The following is a 25,316-nucleotide window of genomic DNA, read 5'->3' on the forward strand; positions in this document are numbered from 1 at the left end:
AGACTGAAATTATCTGGACATATTCAAATTAAAAACGATGTTCTGTGATATCAACGTGGATGTCCATTAGCAAAACTTAAAAAAAAATATGTTTTTTTTTCATAAAGATATATTTTGAAGACGACAATATGTTTTTTTTTTATGAATTTTAACTATAGAAACTCAAGTTTATAGTAATTTGTTAGCTGCAATCATATTTAGTTATTTAAATATGTCAGTCGTTTTTTAACAACCTTTTTGGTTAAGACTTTAAGCCTAAAATTAATTTATTATACACCGAGGAGATAAACGCTTAAAGGGAATGTGCGTTCAACGCATGGTTAACACCATTTTTTTATAATTTTTGACAAATAATTTTTTTAACTACCATCGAAATATAAAAAAAAAATTAGGTTAATTTTGAGTTGGTGCTTTTGTTACTTGCATATTACTATCAAATTAAAAAGTTACGTCAATGACAACTGTTCAGTGCATAAATGTGCAGGAAATCAAAGTTTTATTATAATGTTATATGAACAGTGTACACTTAGCCTTATACGTTTGGTTTTGTCATAAACAAAGATGAAAACTTTTTCTAGTCATATAGGTGCAATTTATCAATAACATAAACTGATATAAAAACGGCTAAACACTCACGTATATACGTCCGGTGGCGGCACCGACTAGTTTCGAGCCCATCGGAGGCCCTTCATCAGGATGAGTGGTACTGGTATTATTTCGCGGACGCGGCCCGTCGCTTACTGAAGGCCCCCGATGGGCTCGAAACTAGTCGGTGTCGCCACCGGACGAATATACGTGAGTGTTTAGCCGTTTTTATATCAGTTTATTATAATGTCTCACGAAAGTTTGAGTAATATGTTATCGATAACATGTGTTTTAATAGCGACTTTACGTATAAGGCTTTACATTGCTTTGTTATAATAACAAGTGTATTTCAAAGACATATTCGATTGAACATTTTTTTTTTAAATAAGATTCAAATTATGGCGATTAATAAGTCCAGGATAAAAGTTGTATAATTTTGTCTATGGTTGTTCAAAACTCTTTCCGGAGTAACCTCTTGTTGTCAAGCTCTTTTTTATTCACGTCACATCGCTTTTGTATTAACTTATAATTATAAAATGACTAGCAATTGTCTTTCTAAACTGTCTGCTTAAGACTACTGTAACGCTAACTTTATCGAACAATGTAAAGACCGACAAACATATATGACACGGTTGGCTTAAGTGAAACTAAATTATCATAGGCCTAGGCCTGTCAATTTCAAAAATATGTCACACTGTCGGACTGTAATGTCTGACAAGTACGTCTGACCCGGTGGACACAAGTTACACTAAATATGAGAGCTCACTAGCGCCATCCTTTTACATTTTCTTTAGCTATTTTCTATATCCATGTAGGTTTTATATATTTTCTGAAAGTACAAACCGATACTAGCGCCTCTCCCACCGGATTAGACACGCTTGTTCGAATAAACCGCGATAATGCGTGAAAGGCCGCATAAGTTTGTTCGACTGTACCCTACTAGCTGGCGCTAGTGAGCAGAGACAGTGTTGCCTGTAACGATTCCGATATGCAACGATCTATTTAGGGAAATATCCCATCCCTAAAAATTACATATCGATAAAGGATCAAATTTTTGTTTAATAAAATTATTGACCACTCAGCTTGAGTCTGAGTAGTTTAGGGACTTATGGACATATTTTTTTGCTGTTTTTTTATGTATTTTCACTAAAAGGCTTGATATTTTAACGTTGCGTATACATACTACATAAAGAAATATATTTTTTAATTTTCATGACCAAAATAAATTTATGATTATTTTATCGTGTTATTACGATTTCTTTTATAAATATTTTTAATATATCAATTTACTAAACAAGGCTTCTAATTGTAAGAAATGGAAACAATGGATTATTATCTGATTTTTGACTGAACGAATGGAAATTTAAAATACGAAAGTATAGTATGTTTAGTAACTAATTATTTACTATTGTCATAGGATTTTAAGACAAATCCCTTTGTTGATGAGTGAAATATGTATCATTAATCAACTTGTAGATCGTATTATTATAATATTAAGTACTTGGAGTGTGTTATTTATAATCTACATAAATAATACTGTAAGGTATAGACCAGAGAAGAAAGTACTACTTATAAAAATTATAATTTGCTTCGAAATGTAATCATCTAATTGTTAATAATTACAACTACTATCTTATATTAAAGGCTTACTGTAAACAATACGCGAACGTATCACCAGTAATCTACGAATATAACCTCAAAATTTAAATAACGGTCAATCGACGACGTCCATTTTGAATGTTGTCGGTTTGTGACCGATAGGTTTCATGGCGAGTCGGATTCCGGTGCTCGTTGGTTTAGTGTTTAGAATCTCTTCGTCACTACTGCTCGAGTCGAAGCGATCAGCCGTGTTCACTTCGTCAGGCTCTGAATCGGAAGACTAAAAGAAAAATGGCATAAATAAGTTAATAAGGAATGAAATTAGTTATATCAAAATTCAACTGATAGAAAAGCTACTGTGGAAACATTTTCGGGGTTAAATGCATACAGATAAACCAAAAAATAACTATCTAGAAAGAATAAAAATATTAAAAATGTTTTTTTTTTTCATGCATTGTTTATTATAAAAAGCACTCGCTACCGATCACAGACTCATTTAATAATCACCAAATTACTTTTAGAGTAAATTAAATTTAAGATATATTAACACATTCCATGATGATACGACTTTCATACGACAGTAAACTCGAACCCAGTTGGTAGTGAACGTGTTAAAGGTTTTCCTTAAATGACTCTGCATACGGTAATTAAAAAGGTTAATAATTATAATAAGCTACATATGCATATCTACTGCTAAAAATGAAGAAAAAAATATTTTTTAAAATTTAAAATATTTAAAAATAATATTTTTTGTCTTCATTTTTTATCTATTTAAAATAGATCGAGCGGACAAACATCTATTTCTTGGGTCGGCTGCGCACGATGGACGTCGGTAAACGCTTGCTCGGCCTCTCCTCACTGCTGTCCACCCCCTAAAGTCATCGGGGACAATATATTTACATGTGATTTTTATATTGTGCCACACTTATTAAAAAAAAACAAAAAATCTGTAAGTACGTTCCTGTACTTTTTGACTTCTGCATAAAAAACCTAATATTTATTTATGACAACTTTAGGACAATTAATTTATTATTTATTTGTTTTTAAACAAACCCGAGAAAGGAAATTACACATTTTAAAGTTTCACGTTTTTTAAAAAATAAGTTTCTACGAAATTTTTCTTACATGTTACATGTCAAAGAAAAAAGGGTTCAATAAAATGTTTGATCTTTGAAATACTTATAAAAAGTAATGACGCATTATACAACTAGAATTGTTATTTTATTTTAATCACTTAAAAAGTTGGACTTAAAACTCTTAAGTCAAATCCTTAAAAAAAAGTTGCCATAAACAAAAAATAAAATTTGTACCGAAAAAAAACTAAAGTCAGTTGTACAGGGGTGCTTACGTCGAAGTCTCCGATAGTGAACCTAGTGCTGGCTTCGGCCACGAGCTGCGCGGGCGCAGGCGGCGCAGTCTCCGGCGAGATCACCTGGACCCCACGCACCAAAGACAACATAGAGTACCGCACAGTGTTAGCGGGGTTAGTTACAGTAGCGATACATATAGAGTTGTAATAGACACGTTATTCTTTAAGCCTCGGTTTTACTACTCAAAAAATGGACATAGACAAATACTTTTTTTTTACTTCAGTCTTTGTACAGATGTTTCTGTTTTCTATGGTTATTTAATTACAGTATAAGGATAAGTTTAAAGAAAGACTCAAGAGTAAATTAAACAAAAAAAAATAACGTGTCTCTATATTTTGTGTTATTAAAATATAAATATAATGTATATATAATATCTTTTGCTATTTACATTAGCGACAAAAATCCTTATTCCCAAATAAAGTTTAGTCCATCGTTAATAGATAAATATGTATTGTCATACACACAAAAGTTTTTTTTAATAAAAAAATATACTAAAGATGGCAAGTACATTGAGGTAATATGCCGCCAATTTTTACGTCAATCGTTAACTTGTAAGGAAAAATTAAAACAAAAAACTCATGATAAATATTAAAGTTTTGCATTTGAAATAAAGTTTTAAATCAAGATTGTCCGTTTCCTGTCAAAACGTATGTGAACCGTAAATAACTTAATTTTATAATCACCATTAATAATATCGTAAACGGAATAAATATTTCAAAATTAATTATCAAAAACTAATTTATTAAATAACATTTTATGAATAATATGTTGTTTTCCTAGCCGAGCAATATCTAGTTTTTATTTTTATTAGTAGCATTAGCTAGTATTACCATATTTTAGTTCATAAAACGATTCAAACTTTATATCGAATTGCATTCAACTCAGATGTCGACGGAAAAAATAATTGCGCGCGAATTATCTGCAGACATAAGTCACACGAGCTGTCATAAAGTTTGAATCTTATAACCTAAAAAAAACAAGTCTATATTTTAACCTTTACCACGCTACTATAAGATTTTTATACATATACTCACGTCCTGATCGCTCATCATCTCCTTAGTGGACACAGTGGTCTCAATCCTACGGATTGAGCCCTGGTGGATGTCCACATCGAGCGCGAGGCACTGGAAGCGTCGTAGTATCAGCACCACTGGAATGGGCAGTACTCCAGCCAGGATCATGGCGGCTGCGATGCCTAACACCCAATTGGGATATGGTGTTTTCTCTACGCGACCCTGTGAAGAAACGTCAAATGAAACAGGGAAATGTCAAATGTCATAGAGTAAAAAATATTTAACATGTGTAATTTTTTTTCTTAAATATATGGTCATCTTTATATATATGGCCAACATTTTTTGTTGCATATTTCATTATTGTTAGTTAAAACTTTTATTATTCAATGATTTATTACATCCAGACAGACATAAAAAATAATTTTATAGCTGCTATTCTGACCTTTTAATTAGTTTATTTGAATAAAGGAAAATATGTTCTACTCCGGTAATATGAATAATTTTATTACAATTTTTAAGTCATTAAATCGTAAAATAAAAACATTTATAGCATAAAAAGGTTAGTTATGACGTCACTACATACCTCTGCAGCATTCCATGCACCGTATGTTGGCGGTATTATGAGCATGAAGACCAGAGAAGACAGCAAGATGCAGGTGACAATGAATGGTCCCACATAGCGCCATGTCACCTGCCAGTACCAGCCAGGACGGTAACCCGTCATCTCGTAGATGTCGTTTGTGAATCTGTGGCGGTAAAAGAGTTAATTAAAAAATTAAATCAAATGAAAAACAAAGTACATAATCTAACTAAAATTATAAATGCGAATGTTTAGATGGATGTTTGTTAGAAGGTATCTCCAGAACGGCTGAACAGATCGCGATGAAATTAAGCTTAAATATAGGCTACTAATTAATTTTTTTTTTATTTTCGCGTGGACTGTGTCGCGGGCAATATATATTTTAATAATGAATATTTTAAAGGGCCTGTAGCCCAATGATAAAGAGTACATCCGATCATGTTGTCGTGTGAATCTCATTGCATTCGAAGATTGTCGTAAACCATAATCATAATAAGCCAGGATTTAGTTTGAATCGTAATTTGAAATAATATCCTAAGGTCTAAAAATACACATAAAAAGGTACTTATATCAGAGTCGAAAATCTAGAACAATACGTAGTTAAGGCAATGACGTGTTATAGTTGTTCACCAAACAATTTGTTTGTCATAAACAACTTCAGCATTTGATAGATTTACACATGTTGATACATGAACCCTTTATCGGTATTTCAAGGTTAGACGTGTTTAAAATGTCTTGAAATATGATTGACTAGCTATCACCCGCGATTCCCTCCGCGTGGAATTAAAAAAAAACTTATTTAGTAGCCTATGTGTTCTTCCAGACTATGTTTTACAACTGTACCAAATTTCATCAAGATCCGTTCTGGAGATACGCTCAAACAAGCATCCATCCATGAAGTAAGATATATATACAAAGCTGTTCTAATCTGATACAGATTTGAGATGACAATTTGCTTGACAAGAGTCTGTTTAATAGTACATTTGTTTCAGAAACCAACCATAAACAAGTATTTTCATTTTGATTTAATTTTTCAGTAGATACTGCTCTATCATAGACAAAAGCGTACTTACTTCTCATGTCCATAGATATAGACGACAGAAATCATCTCGAGCAACGCTACGACCACGAGGCCGATAGTTCCAGCGAACGAGTCAAACATCTTGAGCCAGTACTCGCCCGCACCCGTCGTGAAGATCAGCCCCACGAGGAAACAGAAAGTACACACGACGCCTACAACACAGAAATATCAAATACCGTTTTTTTATATCATAAGGTGGCAAACGAGCGAGCGGCCACCTGAAATCGCTGAAATAGCGAAGTGACCGTTGCCCATAGACATACGCAATTGCATATGCGTTGCCTACATTTAATCGACGGAGGAGAGGATGCACAGAAAGAAAATATTTTCCCTTTCCATGCATTCTCTCATCCGGAAAGTCCAGTTCCACTTCCGATCCTTTCCTTATAAGAAAGAGAGTGGGAAGGGAAAGAGGACTATGAAAGGCCTCCGGGAAGCAAAACCCTCGGCGGGTTTTTGAGACCAAAATCTCCTTTAAAAAATATTGTTATCTCTGCTTTGTTAAAGATAATATGACATGGATGACGATATGTTTTATACAGATATTTTAGTCTCAGAAACTAGCGGGTAGACAGTGGTCCACGTTCACAATTTTCGGTAGATTCTTCTTCTAGTTCTACAGTCCTTTGTAGACCTTGGCTTAGTCCAATAACTTTTTCCACCTCTGTCTATCTCTTGCCACGGACTTTCAATTTGCTATGCCAACTTTGTCTCGATTTATGTCGCCTATCTATCGAAGCTTTGGTCTTCATTCAGCTGATGGATAACCGAAATACTATCAAATAATTTTGACAAACAATAAGTCAAGTAAAGACTTATTTGATTTGCTAAAAAATTTATCCTCAAAAATGTAATAGGCCGGTATCTATAATTTCTTTTAGATAAAAAAACTTTGAACTATAGAAGAAAACTCACCAGTTATGACCGGTTTGCTCATTCGTTTGAAGAAGTCAATATCAAAGATGGTGCACAGCATGCCCTCCATGATGCCGATCTGGCTGCCCAGACCCAACGACAGCAGCATGAGGAAGAAGATGATCGACCAGAACGGAGCTGGTGTCAGTTTGAGGATAGCCTGTGTGAACACGATGAAAGCTAACCCGGTGCCTTCCGCTGCCTGCAAGAGACGTAGTTTTTTACATTCAGATCTGTCGCTTTATTCTTCGTCAGCGCAGAATTAAAATAATAGCCTATCTATAAACAAAGTAAAAAGGAACGCAAAGTAAATAGGATATTACACCTTCCTATTCGTCCGCCGGAGAAGGCCGCCAAGTCCTCTTCTAATTCTTTCCTTTTAACAAAAGGTTGGGAAGGGAACGTGGACTTGATGAAATTAGGCCTCCGGCAGGCACTCTCTTCAGGGGAAGCATGTCTTGATTCAGACTTACCTCTTCCAATTGTCTACTCATAGTGCATCCAGTTAGGTTGAATGCAGTTACCACGGTGTTGTTTAAAGTTGGGAACTCCTCCTTGTAGTAATCAAAAGTCGAGTTCAATGTAAACCCGCCGATATGGTGCATTGCTAAGACTTTGATTTCCCTGTAAGAGAAATGATTTTTAGACACTTTTGAACTAAATAGTTTTAAAGTTTGCAGAACCATAAATGTACCCCACATTTTTTCCCAATTTCTCCAGTTTTCCCCAGTTCCAAATCCAGGTGGAGCCTAAAAAACTTATCGTATCGTTAGTATTGCAATGGATGTTTCTTGTTTAAAACGAGGAAATATTAAAAAACAAATAGGCTACTAAACTACTCCATAATTTAGTCTCTTTTTGTTTGGTAGATATAACTTGGAGTTGCTGATTTTATAAGAAAATTGTCACATCAAAGCCTGTTGTATAAAGTTTCATCATCATCAGCTCACTATACACCCACTAAGAGGCTCGGAGCCTACCCAAGTTACTAGGCCATAGTCAACGCTGACCAGTGCAAGTTGACTTCACACATATCTTTGAATCTCTTCGCAGATATGTTCTTCATCGTAAGAACGTCAGATAAATATGTAAATCGAAAATCTCATTGTTAAATGGCGGGATTCGAACCCAGGATCAGCAGATTACAAGTCAAGTGTTTGACCACTGAACGATGCGTATAAAGTGAACATTAAATTCACTTACTTTGTCATACACTTCTCTACCATAGTAAAAGCTTTGAAGCCAAGAATACTGAAGATAACCACAGATGCGTAGATTGCTGTGAGAGCGTTACACACGGAGACGAGAAGTACGTCTCGCACACAGTTGTTGTTCGGCGGATTATATGAACCGAAAGCGATGAGGGAACCAAACGCGAGTCCAAATGAGTAAAACACTTGAGTTGCTGCGTCCAACCATACTGTTGGATCGAGGAGTTTGCCCAACTGAAAGTTAATATATTTAAGTTGTAACAAAAATACAGATTTATATGTAAAATAGTTACAGACAGTTAGTCGAAATTCGACCACAATTCAATGCTTATAGATCAAAATGGACTGCTTATCGAAAGTTATTGTCAGTTCTATACATATCTGAAGTTCATTATGGAATCGATTTGTAGCGAATTCACTTTGTCGAACCCACGATGCAACATGATATTCACTTTCTTCTTTTTCTGTTAGAAATCGTTCTTGGTCTTCTATTTCTTTTCCCTACTATGTCGTGTTTATCAAGAATACGGTCGAAAATTTTGATTTAATTATTAGAATACTAACTGTCGCCCGCGACTCCGTCCGAGTGGATATATAAAAAAACTTAATTAGTGTAGCCTATGTGTTCTTTCAGACTATCTTCTATACGTATGCCAAATTTAATCGAGATCCGTTCAGCCGTTCTAGAGATATCTTCAAACACCCATCCATCTCAACATTCGCATTTATAATATTAGTAAGTTAATTAAAAAGCAGCTCTTCAAGGCATAAATTCGAAAAATAAAAAAATAAACAAAAAACAATATATTTATTGTTTTTTGTTTATATTTTAAGGACATAGGATACTATTGTATCCTATGTCCGTCTCCTGGCTCTAAGCTACCTCCTCACCAATTTTCAGGCATATCGGTAAAGCCGTTCTTGAGTTATAAATAGTGTAACTAACACGACTTTCTTTTATATATATAGATAAGATCATACCTTAGGTTTATACATATGTATTATTCCATCAGCAGAGCCCGGCAGAGTGATGCCGCGGATAAAGAATATTGTCAATACAGCGTAAGGGAACAGAGACGTGAAGTACACCACCTGAATATCACAATTATTTTTATTATGTAAGTTAAAATAAAAAAAAACAAATTACAAGCTAAAAGAGAGAGATAGAATCTTACTTTACTAGTCTCTCTCTATCTTGTTTTAGACATTATTAGAAAGAATAATTTGGCAAGAATGGCGCGCATTACAAAGTCAAGTGTCAGAATGATTAGTGAGGGGACATAAACGTTGTTAATAAGGCTAGTGTTGCGCCGATACACCGGTAAAATGTCGGATTTTCTTCCTAAACTTTTGCGAGATGTTTTATTTAGTTATTAACGATATGATGGTATATGAATTATGTAAAAATTTAGTTTTTAATGTTGGTATTGCTAAACTACATTCACAAAAACACATTGCCTACTTTAACATCTCCGTTTTTTTAATGAGACCAATGACGATGTTTTTGTACAAATGTTTTTACAGTAGACATAGTATTCTACTTACTTTCCCACTGCTCTGTATTCCCTTCATCACAATAAAGAAGACGATGATCCAGGCTAACAGGAGATATAGCACGATCCACCAACGAGGTACACCAGGGTCTTCGATGCTGGGCGACGCGTCAAGTGCCTCTCGGTACCAATAGTACACTGTAGCCGACGCCTTGCTACATTCCAGCTCCGCTGTACTGTTGTCTTGAGGACAATGAGCCCAGGGCAGCTGGTCAGCTGATAGCTAAACATCAGAATTATAGATTTGAATAGAACGGATGGTTTTTGTGGTATAGTTCCATAGTCAAGTAATACACCAAGCCCTATATTTCATTCTCGTTTTCTCTCTTTTTGTTTCTCCTTTACTGTTTTCGTTTTCTTTTTATATATCTTTTTGAACTTGTAATTTGCAACTATATATCCCCGTATGGACTTAAGGTCCATATAGAGTACTTTAAGAACTCTCTATATAACTCTACATTTATATTAACATTCGGGCGGAATTCTAAGAAGACTTTATATGTATTTAATCTTTTTATTATTGTTCTATGGGTTTACTGGTCATTATCTTCGGAAATTTATTATTAAATAACGAAAAAGTGTTTCTACTCACCCGAATACTATTAAAAAGATAAAAGAAGACCCAGGTGATGATGACATTGTAGTACAGAGCGACGAAGAGGGTGACAATACAGCTGGAAATACCAATGCCGCCCAGCCAGGGGTGAATCGTGTTCCACACGCCGAGGGATCCAAGGCGCATCTTCTGCCCGATAGCCATCTCTATCAGGAAGAGCGGTATGCCCTCCAGCACCAGCATAATCAGAAATGGGATCAGGAATGCACCTGCAAACACAAAACTCTGTTAAATTCAAACTTTATTCGTTTAACTTCTGATTTTTTAAATCATGCTTAAATATTTATTTCCGTTTACTCTTTCATAGCTAGGCTTTTATTTTAAAGGATATTTTCTTTTATTATTAATTAGTTATGTAATCTCTTACCGTGAGTTTCTAATATATTATCTCTGTGTTATAGATGACGATATTTTTAAACTGAAATTTTGTAATCGGAAACCCACGGTTAGTCGTATTGTTTATGTATCCAAGGACATAAAGTAATAATCCAAGGAAAGTAAGAATAATAACTATTTGGTTTATAGAAATTTGTTTTCTCTTATTGTGCTAGATTTTAGGATAAACTAGCTGTCGCCCGCGACTCCGTTGCGTGGATATATAAAAAACTTATTATAATAAGTGTAGCCTATGTGTTCTTTCATACTATGTTCTATACGTATGCCAAATTTAATCGAGATCCGTTCAGCCGTTCTATAGATATCTTCAAACACCCATCTATCCACAACACATCCATCTAAACATTCGCATTTATAATATTAATAAGTTAAATAAAAAGCAGCTCTTCAAGGCATACTTTCGAAAAAAAAAAATGAATAAATAGTATCCTATGTCCGTCTCCTGGCTCTAAGCTACCTCCTCACCGATTTTCAGGCATATCGGTAAAGCCGTTCTTGAGTCATAAATAGTGTAACTAACACGACTTTCTTTTATATATATGATAAATATATAAATTTCAAGTATGTTTTATCAATGACTTACTTTTGACCGCGACTTCGTACGCGCGGAAATAAAAAAATAACTTAACAAAAAATTGAAAAAAAAAATACACATAATTACCGTGTTATGAAAAACAAACTTTGATTCTCAAATTATATTATTGCTTTGTAATTGTAATAGTTTTTGTAAATAATTTTTGTTATTTTTCTTTACATACTAAATAATAAACATAACAGGTATTTTTATAACTTCCTACAAAATAAATTAATTAAAGAATAGTTATTAATTTAAATTATTTTCCCAGAATACGGACACGAATGTACATATATAAAAACGCACAGAGACCTCTACGGCGCTACGCCGTAGCCCGTAGACCACAGAAAATCAATAAACGCCGGCAGCAAACGGCTTGTATTCTGCAATATTATGCAATGGCTGGGTATGTTTCATTCATTCGAGTGAACACTTTCGTACACTGTGAGTTTTCACTGTCGCAACACTTGTATAAAGACATCTTTTCCCTCACGATTATATAGAAAAAAACGTTAAGACAGTTTTTTAAATACATTCAAACACAATTCGTGTATACATAGCCTTATGTTACATAGTGTGTTTATCATCCACCTATGAAAACAACTTAAAGGTTTTTTTGCATTCGCTTCTAAGCGATTCCATAGCGAACTTCAAAAATGTATGGAACTGACGCGACAATCACGTGACTTGTCGAAAGCTCAATTATATACATTTTTGAAGTTCGTTATGGAATCGGTTCGAACCGAATGCATTTCGTCTAACCCTGTTGATCGCCATTCGTCAAACGAAAAGGCATTTTAATAAGAAGAATATAAACAGTATTATAAAATATTGTTCTACCTTACAATAATAATATTACCGTAACAAAGACAAGGCCATAACTGATGCGTATAATTTTTTTAATTAAATATCTCGTACTCGGGATGTTAAGATTTATCGTTGACAGCAACAACAGAAAAGTACATGTAAGTTCTTGTAATTTTTAATAAATGAATATATTTATATTAAATCAACATATATTTACATATACTTGGTTAATTCAGAAATATAATAAAGAATTAAAGACACTAGCTATCGCCCGCTACTCAATACGCGCGATATAAAAAAAATAGTAACCTATGTGTTCCAAACTATATCATACATCTTTGCCAAGTTTCAGCGAGATCAATGCAGCCGTTCTGGAGATATTTTCTAATAAACATTCATCCATACATCTCTCCATCCATACGACCATTCACATTTATTAGCGCTTTAAGACTTTTTAAGGATATATCCAGAAAATTAATCGAGATCACAGGGGATCGAAGAGCTGGCACCTACCTCGGACAAAGAATTAATTTAGCTTTCCAAAGGGGGAACACTGCCAGTATCTTTGGGACCTTGCCTAAAGGGACTTGTTTTAATAATATATTTTAGTAAATTATTCGTTTTATAATATTTAATTTTATGTCATAGATTTAAGACTATTCATTAGTTAAATAAACTTAATTTTAAAGTGCTTTACTTATAGAAAGTTGTTTGGTTGTCTGTTTGCCTCGCGTACCAGGTACTAACATTATTGTCAAGGTTGTTTGTGGCTTTGCATTGATTTATTATAATTTGATGTCAAACCGTGGTTTCTTATCGCAACATCTATAGAAAAGCATATTTTCTAGGTTTTATTATAATATTAATCGGAATTTACAAAGTGTGATAATTTAAGGCGATTGACTGATTACTAAAAATCTTACCTCCGCCATTTTGTTGACATAAATACGGGAATCGCCAGATATTTCCCAAACCAACTGAATATCCGATGATTGAAAGGAAGAACTGCAGCTTCCCAGACCAAGCAGCGCGGTCCTCGCCAGGCGCCTCGCGTTGCAGGGAACCTCTGGAGCCCTGCAGCACTATAGTCACCCCGTGAGGTCGCTCGCTGCCGTCCGCGCGCGTATTCAATGGCGCTAACTCGTGCCCGTTCCGCGGTCCTATTGGCTCAGCTTTGGCCGCCATCTTGATTTCAACTGACGTTTCGGGTTGTTAAGTTTTAGGTTATTTTGATGTTAGCTTTTCTTTTAAACAATAAAATGCTATTATTTTCGAAATAAAAATGATAGATTTATCTATTATTATATCTTATTGTAACAATTAATCGATATTATTGTCCGTTTAACCGATGATACTTTAGTATGAGGTTTGTCGGTATCCGTAGAATCAAATAGCTGGTTTTGACAAGGTTCTTGGAATGGTAATCGTTGCCTATGAATATGTTCATAATATAAGATACTAAGTTTGATGAATCTCGTAATCGTATGTAAAGTATCGAATCGCGTCTTTTTTGACGAATTCGACGACTTTAAAATACGTCGTCGTCCTCTGTAGAAGTTTTTGGCGTAATTTTAGCGAATCTCTGAACACGTTGATTGCTTCCTTGTGCATATGAGTTGGTTTACGTCAGACCACTCTAGCTAAACACGCAGCATGGCTCTGCGGTTGTAGACCTTCATGAGATCGCTTTAAATTATCGTACACATGTCTGGTAACTTCTATGTTGTCGCGATAGATGTAATCTGTAACAAATAAAAAGCAATGTTATTAAAACTATTTAATAACATACTAATGTAAACGTTAATTGTATGCTTAGTGTAGATTTAGAATTAATAATCTATACTTAGAGTACATCATCAGCTCACTGCATGTCCCCACCGAGGGGCTCGGAGCCTACCCTAAGTTAAGGGTGATTAGGCCATAGTCAACCACGCTGGCCAAGTGCGGGTTGGTTGACTTCACACATATCTTTGAATTTCTTCTCAGATATGTGCAGGTTGCATCACGATGTTTTCCTTCACCGTAAGAACGTCGGATAAATGTACATATGTAAATCGGAAATCGAAAAACACATTGGTCCATGGCGGGATTCGAACCCAGGACCTGCAGATTGCAAGTCAAGTGCTTGACCACTGAGCCACCGACGCTCTCTTGATTATTCATAAATATTACTATTAATTCATTCAAGGATGCAGATATTTCGTGCAAAAACCAGTTGAACAGTATGGACACATTGATAAATTTTTAGAACATTAGGCACAACGACACACTGAGAGCAAAATATACATCAGAATTTAATATTTTTGACATACGAAAAAATATAGAATACTAGCTGTAACTCGCGACTCCGTCCGCGTGGATATATAAAAAAACTTAATGTATAGATAGATAAGCAATTTTTCAAGGCATTAACTCGAAAAAAAATGATTAAATAGTATCCTATGTCCGTCTCCTGGCTCTAAGCTACCTCCTCACCAATTTTCAGGCATATCGGTAAAGCCGTTCTTGAGTTATAAATAGTGTAACTAACACGACTTCCTTTTATATTTATAAGATTTTGTTACAGTTTCATTTGGGAGGGTGAACATTTTAACTTAAAAGTCTAACATCAACGCGAACACATTTCTATAAAATCTGACCTACTTTTTGGTTCTAGATAATTCTGATTGCACTTTTACGGAGTCTGGGAAATTTGCCAAAACAATTTGCCAACCTTCCCTCTGTACGATTTTATTAAATTATGACATAAACATCGTTACCAAAAACAACTATTATTGATAAATATTTAAAAATACCTACCTTTTTTTTACAATAAAATTTAAAAAATTTTTGAATATTAAAAAACGAAAAGACTAGAAGAAATATAAATCATTTTTAGTATAAATGTTGCTCGTAATAAAATAAAAATATGCACAAAAACCTGTTTAATAATCGCGCCAAGCAAACATATCTTACTTATATTATAAATGCGAATGTTTAGATTGATAGATGTGTGTTTGTTTGAAGATAACATCAGAACGCCTCAACTGATTTCGATGATATTTGGTAAGGATGTAGAACATGGTCTAGAACAGTCTTTCCTAAAGTGGGCGATAACGCCCCCTTGTGGGCGCTGAGGTCTCAAGGCGGGCGGTAAAAGACCCAGAACGAAAATGGGGGCGTTGTGTCTCTACACACCTCTACAGGCCTCTGCCTGGGAGGTGATTTGTAATTTTATTTAGCTAGGAGGCCTCTTAGACAACCACTGCATGAGGTCTCGACTCTCAACAACTTATGAACATCAACTAATATGCATTAAAAGATTGCTTAAACTGTAATATGGGGGCGCTAAAAAATATTTATTCTCAAGTTTGGGAACCACTGGGCTAGAAGAACACATAGACTACTAATTAATTTCTTTTTATTCCACGCTGACGGAGTTTGGGCGATAGCAGCAAAATAATTATTGAACGACACGTTCTTATCATTTCTACACAGATGTTTACAACTACGTAGTACGTATGTATAAAGTTATGACGTTTACTTATGACGTAAACGATTAAGTAGAGAAGCCATTTAAGTTACGTTTTACTCACTTAAAACAATCAATAGTTTAAAAAAGCAACTATCCTTACTGCATCTTATAAAGATACAGAGAAGATTTATTGACACTTCTTAAAAGTCCGTTTTTTTTTCATAATACGATTACATTGTTTAATATTTTAACAGTGGTCAGATGGCCACTAACATTAGTAGCAATAATTGCTTGGCTCGCCCGCTGCAATACCACGAACACACAATACAGGCGTGAAGTGGAAGTAATTCCACGTTGCGTTTGATGAGTGTGCGCACTTTAGGCTTAATTTAGTCCTTTGTAAGGGGAAAGGATGGGAAAAGTAGGTGTATTTGACGGAGGAAGGGATGCTCAAGAAGGGGAAATATCCTCTTTCTGTGCGTCCTCACCTCTGTCGATTAAAGGTAGAAAACGCCTCTATAACTCCTGATGTCAGCGAATTCAGGTGGCCGCTCGCTCGATTTCCACCTTATAATTAAAAACAGACGTGTAAAAATTAATATTTCACAACTAGTTTGCGAAAGAAAAAAGCATCTGTGGAAAAATGTACAACGTACCAAGGTAGACATAAAACGATAAAAACGTAGTACTTATGGATGTCTAGACTAGACGTCTCGTGGACGAAACACTCGTAAGTCGTAAATAAGCTGTAATCGTGTGTAGGGTGCCCTTATGTCAAAAGGGGTGGCTTTAAATTACAATGTCTTAAATGTGTGCATTGCAAACCTGAATCAATATCGAATATTACTTATCATTGTAAGAAAACTATAAAACTTACAATATTATTATGTTATCTTTAGATGTATAAGTGTAAGTATATTTAACCGAAAAAAAAGAAAAATAAGGGTTCCGTTTTTTTTCTATGAGGTACGGAACCCTAAAAACAACTGTAATATGCTAAAATAGTAGCTTATTCTTTCACATTATTTGGATATGTAGGCTCACATTATTTCCTCTTTAATTTTAATCTTTCTTTTAGCATTAGTATACTATTTTGTGATCATCATCATCAGCTCACTATATGACCCCATCGAGGGGCTCGGAGCCTACCCTAAGTTAACGGGTTATTTTGTGATCCTACTTATGTAATTAACAAATCAAAAGTATTGCTTTCTCAAAATCTTATATATATAAAAATCAATTTCTGTTTGTTAGTCTCGCTAAAACTCAAGAACGGCTGCACGGATTTATCTTATCATGGTCTTAAAATGTTAGTGGAGGTCTAGGGAAAGTATAAAAGGTGACAAAAATTCGAATATTTGCTGGGAACTAATTATGTTTTTTTTTAATTCCGCGCAGACGAAGTCGCGGACGACAGCTAGTTCCTTATAAATAAATAGTGCTTTTTTATGACATAAGAGCCAAGTTTCTTAGCAGCTGAACTACATGTTGCCATGTATGAGGTTAATTCTTATTTTACGGTACGTTAATTCAATAACTATTATATTTAGTGCCTAATAATTAAAAAAATACAATTAATATATTCTTTAAAACGTAAAGAAAATAAGTTCTTACACATTTTTATTGTTGTGTTGGTACCTTTTGAATTAAGAACAGGATTTACTTAAGACTTGTCAGGACATGTTCCAGAGCAAGGGGAGTGTACAAAAGGCACTTCCCCCTTACGATCTTTTCGGCCTTGACATCATTCCGCGGACCCTTACATCGGCGTTTATAATTTATTAACTTAACATCGCCACGTGACTGTTCCGTAAAGTTATATCGTTACATGAGTTTAAGCTTGTATTTGCATTACCGTAGAGATGGTCAACCTTTATTTCTCAACTTGACAATTTTTTTTAAATATATGTAGAGTCATAGACTTGCCGTGAAACCATTTTGACTTTTTAATTATTGGAAATTTTGCGTAGCGTAATCATTCGCGTATACTTTCTATGGAATAACTAATTCGCGCTCTTATTTTATGCATAATTATTTTTTAATCTGTAAAAATATTGTATCGCGCCTTTAGTTCGTCATCCCTGGACTAAAACATCTTCGGAAATCTATAGAATAGAACTAGGTTTATTATAAGAAAATCTTTATACGAAAATACATATGAAAATTTGAGAATTACAGATTAAAAATCTATCTTTTCTTATTTAATTGATACTTATCATAGAACCTAACCTTTAGGCAAGGTCACGAAGATACTGGCAGCGTTCCCCCTTTGGAAAGCTAAACTAATTCTGTCCGAGGTAGCTGCCAGCTCTTCGGTCCCCTGTGATGTCGATTATTTTTTTGGATATTATACTTAAAAGTCTATTGATATCTGAAATAAATTAATTTACGTAAGGTCTATTCCTAATATTATTATTACTAGTCTACTAAGTTTTAGAAACACAGTTCAATTATGCGAAAATAAACTCTTTTCGATGTGAATAAGACGCAAAATGTTTCATTTTGTGTTATGTAAAGCGGTCACAAGAACGCTGTTAAATCAATAGTATACCATTGCTATTCCTATTTTTGGATTCGTATCATATTCTAGTACAATAATATTGAAATCTTACTAAAAATATAAACGGGAATATTTAGATCTATGGATGGATGGATGTTTGAATATCTCCAAAACGAATCAACAGATCTCGATGAAATTTGGCATACATATAGAATTTATATTCTATATGTAGAACACGTAGGCTACTAATTATGTTTTTTTTATTTCCGTGCGGACGCAATCGCGGACGACAGCTACTATAAGATTATGTAAATCTTTGAAACTAACTCAGAGTTGCTTAGCGTCGCGTGTATCGCGCAGCACGCGCGTACACAGTGATGAATCGGCGACCCAAGTTGTCTGCGACTGAGCATTACAAAATATTAATTGTATTTGTTTAAAACATACAGCGACTTTCTTAATATTGATATCGATAAAAAGATAGGGGCTTTGGCAATGATATAGAACGAAACACGTGCATGTGTAGAAACCCGACATTATATTATACTAGCTGTCGCCCGCGACTCCGTCAGCGTGGATATATAAAAAAACTTAATATATAGATAAGTTAAATGAAAAGCATAAGCCTCTTCAAGGCATAAATTTGAAAAAAAAAGAATAAATAGTATCCTATGTCCGTCTCCTGGCTCTAAGCTACCTCCTCACCAATTTTCAGGCATATCGGTAAAGCCGTTCTTAAGGTAAAGTTATAAATAGTGTAACTAACACGACTTTCTTTTATATATAATATATAGATTAGTACGTTAGCGACTAAAATCTCCGTCTTTGTGTACGAAGTGGCTAAAGGCATAAGAGATAATAAATATGTTACTTATTTGATATAGATTTTATTTTGAAAATAGATTTTTTTATAACATTTGGTACTATAATGCTTAAAATTATATATTTATTGCGGTAGGAAGAATATGCTTAATTTTTTTTTTAATTTATTGATATTTCTTTTACCATTCCAACTAAGCTCTAAGCTTGTGCTAGGATATGGTTTACGACAATAGTCGAATGGCGAAATCTTAACCCCCGACCTCGTGATCGGAAATCCGTATCCTTAACCATTAGGCTATTGACGCTTATTTAACTTATTTGTACGAAGATGTATTTAATTCAATTTGTTTAACATAATATATGCGTTCAATTGTAATAAGATGTAGGCAGTGACATTTTAATTTAATTATTTAGCACACAAATGCATAATTAATCGAAAATTTGATAATATTATAATTATTTCTGAAAACTTTCTATTGAAATCGTACTTTCTCGTAAAAGATGTGTCTTTGACATAAAAAAATCATCTGACCTTCCTGACAGAATGTTCATTACAGAGGAGAAAAAACGATATTTAAAAAAAACACTAGGTTACTTGATTACTTATTTCAAACAGAATGATAATATTTTTTCGAATTACTAAACTTATATGGACAGTGGAAACTAACGGTATGAAATTTATACGAGAACATGGACCTTAGTTGAAGAATCCATATATGTATTAACAAAGATAAGATTTGGTTGTTTGTTTGCATTGAATAGACTCCGAAACTAATGAACCGACATGAAATTATTTCCACTGTTGGGAAGCTACACTATTCCCGGACAACATAGGCTTTATTTTAAACTAGCTGTCGCCCACGACTGTGGCCGCGCGGAATTAAAAAAAACCATAAAAAGTAGAATATATGTTCTTCCAGACTATGTTCTACATCTATGCCAAATTTCATCAAGATCCCTTGAACCGTTCCAGAGATACCATCCATCTATACATTCGCATTTATAATTTTAGTAAGATTCTGTACGGACGTAGTCGCGGGCAACTGCTATTCTTTAAAAAGAAAAATATTTACTTGCCCAACAAGTGTATGAAAATAGACTGTTAACAACGCGTTTCAACACATTATGTAATTAAATTATAGACAATATTTTATTATTTTTTTAAAACGAAAGCTTCAAAGGCGCATATTATCTATGACTTTTAGAGGCAAAGGACGTTCTGTAATGCCATAAATTTTTTTAGAGGCAAAGGTAAACGTTGTATAATGCCACCATTTTTATTTTCTTTAGAGGCAAAGGAATACGTTGTATTATGCCACCATTTTTATTTTCTTTAGAGGCAAAGGAATAAGTTGTATTATGCCACCATTTTTATTTTCTTTAGAGTCAAAGGAATACGTTGTATTATGCCACCATTTTTATTTTCTTTAGAGTCAAAGGAATACGTTGTATTATGCCACCATTTTTTTAAATAAATAAACATCAGTGCACGTGACAGTGGCGCGTGATAAGTAACCGTTCAGGAATAGAGTCCTGACCTTCCTCATGCCTCCCGTGCCCCTCCCTGCGCATCCCCTTTCACCCCTTGCACGATGCGCAATCAATAAACCTTTAGGACATGTGTGTACTAATTCTGCATTTATCTCAGCTTATTCAATCTTTTCACCTCAATATTAACTAAATTAATGAAAATAACTTAAAAATAAGTGATGTGTAAATAATTATAAGTATATGATACGAAAAAAATCGACTAAAAGCAAAAGCAATTTTTTTTTAATTTAATAAGTAAATAAATTTTTAATATACATTCGCAATGACGCTTTCATGAAAATGATCGAAAAATTTTCACAAAAAAAAAAATTAATAAAAATGTGTTGAGCAAAATCACACAATGAGTTATATAAATGTATATAATAAATAACGTACTTTATATGTGACAGTACATAGGAACTGGTTGTTGCTTGATTGTTGCACTTTATATTATCGGTGATAAATTAAATTAGCGAATTTCATTCGTCACTACACGACGGAACGCGCAGATTCGCGACGAACGTTCTTCGCAGACTGCCGTAGACTGAAGTTAGTGACGCGACACCCTAATAGCGTTGCGCTGTCTACTAAATAAGGGTTGTCGATAAATTATAAATATTTTTCACAATAACATTTAAAAATAGCAAACACTTTACAATGCTGCATATTTCTCGTATTCTTCTTTCAAAAAGTATTTCGTAATTTTTTTATATTTTTAAATACGAAAAAGTGCAGATTAATTTAATAGTAGTTAATAATAACACTAATTAATAATAAAAAAGATAATATAAAAATTAAACATAACATTTTTTTATTAATTTATCAAATATCGATAGTGGATTGTCATACTATTTAGGTTAAAATGCTTATTAGGCAAATATTAAAATAGATGTTAGGTCGAGGTCGCAGCACGACAAGACTACTACTGATATATGCATCAGCACGTTTAATAATTAACTCGTAGTAATAAAAATTATATTTCGCTGAAACGAGGAGTCACATGACCATCACATAATAAATCGATATTGTCGTTTTTGCTTTTTTTCTTTCGTTTTATCTGTTATTATTTTTTGTTACCCTACCTCGTGTTGTGTAAATGTTGTGAGAACAAAGGGGCCAGCAGGAATGGTCAAGCCCTTCTTGCACTAGCTGAGCTGGCCACCTTTTTTTGCCACATCTTTAATTTATTTAATGTTATTTGTTTTTTTGCAGTTTTTTTTGGTTATTTGTGGCAATAAATAAATATTCTATTCTATTTTATATTATAAAAGAAATGTACTAAAGATTGAATACTGTTTATTCTTGTTTACAGACGGACTTTTACCGTGGAAATTGATATAATATTTTAGAAGGGCGATATTAAAAGCACTCGGATAGACACGTATGCGTATAAATGTAGAAGAGAGGTGTCAGGACCGCTAAATGGAAGTCCGTGGTCTTTGCCTACTTAGTAATTTTTTTATATTCATTGGTATAGTTGCATTTAGATTAATTTTAACTATCAATAGTTTAAAAAAATATTATCAAGATTGACCTTGAAAATTATTCCGCAAAAACAGCAAATTTTCATTATGTCTAATTTGCTTATTTGTGTTCCAATATAATTTGTTTGTATTTAGCATTGCGCATGCGCATTTCTGTGAATATATGTATGTATGGGATTATATTACGTGTGATTCTGCCAATACTCGTTTCCTGTAAATTTTATGTGTCTATAAATAAAGGCAAGTAACTATTAACAATTTTATAACCACCTCATAATTTACACGCGTAATATTCAAAATGTATTTACGTTTACAGTACCGTAAATTTATTCATAATCATATTTAACATCTTACTAATATTATAAATGAGAATGTTTAGATGTATGTTTGTTAGAAGGTATCTCGAGAACGGCTGAACTGTTAAATTTGGCATATCTATAGAAATAGCCTGGAAGATCATAGGCTACTGATTAAGTTTTTTTTAAATTCCGCGCAGAAGGAGTCACAAAAGATAAAAGCACTTTTATTGATTCATAATACACTATTCTTTTCTGTAATAAATGTCGACCATACCGTTACCATTTCGCGAATGTCAAAGTAGAAGATAACTAATAATGTAATAAAAGAGTAGTGAAATAAAAAAGCAAATATAAATCTAAACTAGACAATGGAAAGGACAACACAATAGTGATACATACATGTGTCAACTGCCAAGCGTTTGTGGCTCAGGGTTTAAGCACTTGACTTATAATCTGCAGATCCTGGGTTCGAAGTCCGTCACGTAAAGGAAAACATCGTGATACAACTTGTATCTGCGAAGAAATTCCAAGATATGTGCGTAAGGCAACCCTGATTTTAGGTATGCTCCGAGCCCCTCATGTGGACGTATAGTGAGCTGATATCTGTCTATTATTGTTATCATTAATTTATTTACAATAATGATTTGCACTCGCTTGTTTTAATGTAATGAACACATTATATGAGATATTTTCGTCTTCCATTACCAGATAAAGTCAGTTCCAGTGCGTTTACCTTGATTAATGTCATGTTTATATTACAACGATTAATTGGTTAATTAGCAACCTTTGACATTTAAGAGACGGGACTAGTTAAACACGAACAATAAGTTCTAAAGCTTGATTGTGTGATCGTTTTGTGTGTGTATTTTGTGCCATTGCACGTTTAGAAAGACTTTACTAATTTTACGTGTCACCATGATTGTCATCTTTGATACACCTCCAGTGAAAATAGTCAGGATTTATTAAGTAAAAGAACTAGTCCATTTATCTATAATCTAAATTACTAATAATCAACAATGCGTAAACAATCACATAGTTGTGATAACGCGAGATGTTTGGTTGCTAATATTGGACTATGATAGTGCGTGCGCTGTAATTGATGAGTTCAGAATTATGCTACTTACCTTACCTTACGTTTCTGAGAGTAAAATGTCTGTATATTGTCATCCCTTTTACTATCTTTAACAAAACAGATATTATAGTTTTAAACGGGGATTTTAGTCTCAGAAGCCAACGGTTACTGTGGCAATTAATGCCATAAACTGGGGTCACTAGCTTTTCGACCGCACACTAATTCAATCAACGATAACCTTGGGTTAGGACTAACAGATGTATAGTGGGTCATTGTTTTGGTTCAGGTATGTGACCTGTCTTATCTATTATTGACATTATACTTCTGAATAACCTTTGAGTACGCTTGTTAATAATTTTCACGATATATTTTTATTATAAATTAAGTATTGACCACAATTTCGCAAGATTTTAATGGTGACATAGTCGAAGGATCTTCATCATCAGCTCAATACACATAGCTTACTCTAAGTAGGGGGTGATTAGGCCATAGTCGAAGGATGATACGATCTTAGCAAATGCCCATTAAATATACTCTTGAAGGAACGCACATCATAACTAAATAGATATTGTCGTCGAAAGTTTATTCCAATCCTGTGAAATATTAGATTTATACATTTTTCGCCTTCACAAGATTTGTACATATCTTCTTATATGCCACATATAAAAGAAAGTCGTGTTAGTTACACTATTTATAACTCAAGAACGGCTTTACCGATATGGATGAAAATTGGTGAGGAGCTTAGAGCCAGGAGACGGACATAGGATACTATTTATTCATTTATTTTTATTTTTTTCGAATTTATGCCTTAAAGAGCTGCTTTTTATTTAACTTATCTATATATTAAGTTTTTTATATATCCACGCGGACGGCTTCGCGGGCGACAGCTAATTAGTTATATTTTTAAAGTGATTAATAGAATCATTACTAAAGTTCCGGGTAAATAAAAAATATTTTTTTAGAATGTATGTTAAATATCGATAAAGGTATGAAGGCTCATCACTACGTCCAATGACGTCATCCCCGCCTCCAGTTAGGGATGGACTGGACATGCGCGGCGGCCATTTTGTTTTTGCTACCACCGGGCACTAGGAAAATTTTGTGGAGGCGTAATTTGTTATTTATACCTTTAGCAAAAACATATAATTTCCATTTCGTATGATGTATCTTCAGTTAAAGTTATTTCTTTTTGTATTCATACATTGCGTTAGGATTACAAAAGCTTTTTAGGTTATGCAAATATTAAAAAAATGCCTTACAGGATTTAATTTGATGCATTTAAAAATGTTTCGTTTATCCTTATCATTATTTCTAAAGATATTTTTATAATAACCATAAGTAAGTCAAGATTTCTCTGTACAAATTTGATGATTTAAATAAATGAAAAAAATGAATAAATATACTCGTAATATATACTCTAAGAAAAACTAAGAAATATTTTAATTTAAAATTTAAAATTCAAATATTTTTCTGAATTAAATATTTCTTTAAGTTAGAAAAAAACAAACCCAATCTCCTATCAGTATGTAAACCTCTAAAACAAGAGAGAAATAACAGAATTTGATATTTAAAAATCTAAAAAATCTGACTGGTAGAGACTTTAATAATGACACTTCTCTTAAATTTATTTGTTCATTTAGACTTTTAGTAGTCGCAAACTTAGAAAATACAATCTTAAGTGTGAAAAACAACATTGTCTCCTCTTCAACAATATGTAAATCGGTTAAAAATTCTACTTTTATTAAAACCTAAAATGAGATGGTTTTTTGCATTCAATACTGAGAAGTACTAACGTGGGAGTAAAGCGGTGAATGAAATGCTAAAATAAATTTGCGTTCCGGAGGTCTGATTTAGT

General features: G+C 33.7%; 1 protein-coding gene across 3 annotated transcripts; it reads right to left on the minus strand.

Annotated features, from left to right (window-relative positions):
• Nucleotides 1-1,717: 1,717 nt before the first annotated feature.
• LOC106113077 (sodium- and chloride-dependent transporter XTRP3) lies at nucleotides 1,718-13,702 on the minus strand. 3 transcript variants are annotated; one of them, XM_013305810.1, is made up of 13 exons: nucleotides 13,224-13,702; nucleotides 10,500-10,732; nucleotides 9,900-10,130; nucleotides 9,336-9,446; nucleotides 8,347-8,588; nucleotides 7,617-7,767; nucleotides 7,144-7,345; nucleotides 6,221-6,380; nucleotides 5,151-5,313; nucleotides 4,589-4,789; nucleotides 3,533-3,616; nucleotides 2,980-3,056; nucleotides 2,375-2,464 (listed from the first exon to the last, which is right to left on the minus strand). In XM_013305810.1, exons 1-12 carry the CDS (start codon nucleotides 13,483-13,485, stop codon nucleotides 2,982-2,984), a joined length of 2,115 nt encoding a protein of 704 aa, XP_013161264.1. In that variant the 5' UTR covers nucleotides 13,486-13,702; the 3' UTR covers nucleotides 2,375-2,464; nucleotides 2,980-2,981. The 3 variants fall into 3 exon arrangements, with proteins under 3 accessions (XP_013161257.1, XP_013161264.1, XP_013161272.1); XM_013305818.1 differs by lacking the exon at nucleotides 3,533-3,616; XM_013305803.1 differs by lacking the exons at nucleotides 2,980-3,056; nucleotides 3,533-3,616 and having other exon boundaries at nucleotides 1,718-2,464.
• Nucleotides 13,703-25,316: the final 11,614 nt, after the last annotated feature.

The sequence above is a fragment of the Papilio xuthus genome, unplaced genomic scaffold, assembly GCF_000836235.2.
Source record: "Papilio xuthus unplaced genomic scaffold, Pxut_1.1 DF829758.1, whole genome shotgun sequence".
NCBI classification, from domain to species: Eukaryota; Metazoa; Arthropoda; class Insecta; order Lepidoptera; family Papilionidae; genus Papilio; species Papilio xuthus.

Excerpts from the sequence above, each read along its gene's own strand:
- LOC106113077 (XM_013305803.1), bottom strand. The coding sequence starts at position 13,485 with ATGGCGGCCAAAGCTGAGCCAATAGGACCGCGGAACGGGCACGAGTTA. Across the intron at positions 7,346-7,616 it reads TGAGTAGACAATTGGAAGAG|GCAGCGGAAGGCACCGGGTT; the intron begins GTAAGTCTGAAT and ends CGTCTCTTGCAG. Across the intron at positions 6,381-7,143 it reads GAGCAAACCGGTCATAACTG|GCGTCGTGTGTACTTTCTGT; the intron begins GTGAGTTTTCTT and ends TCTGTGTTGTAG.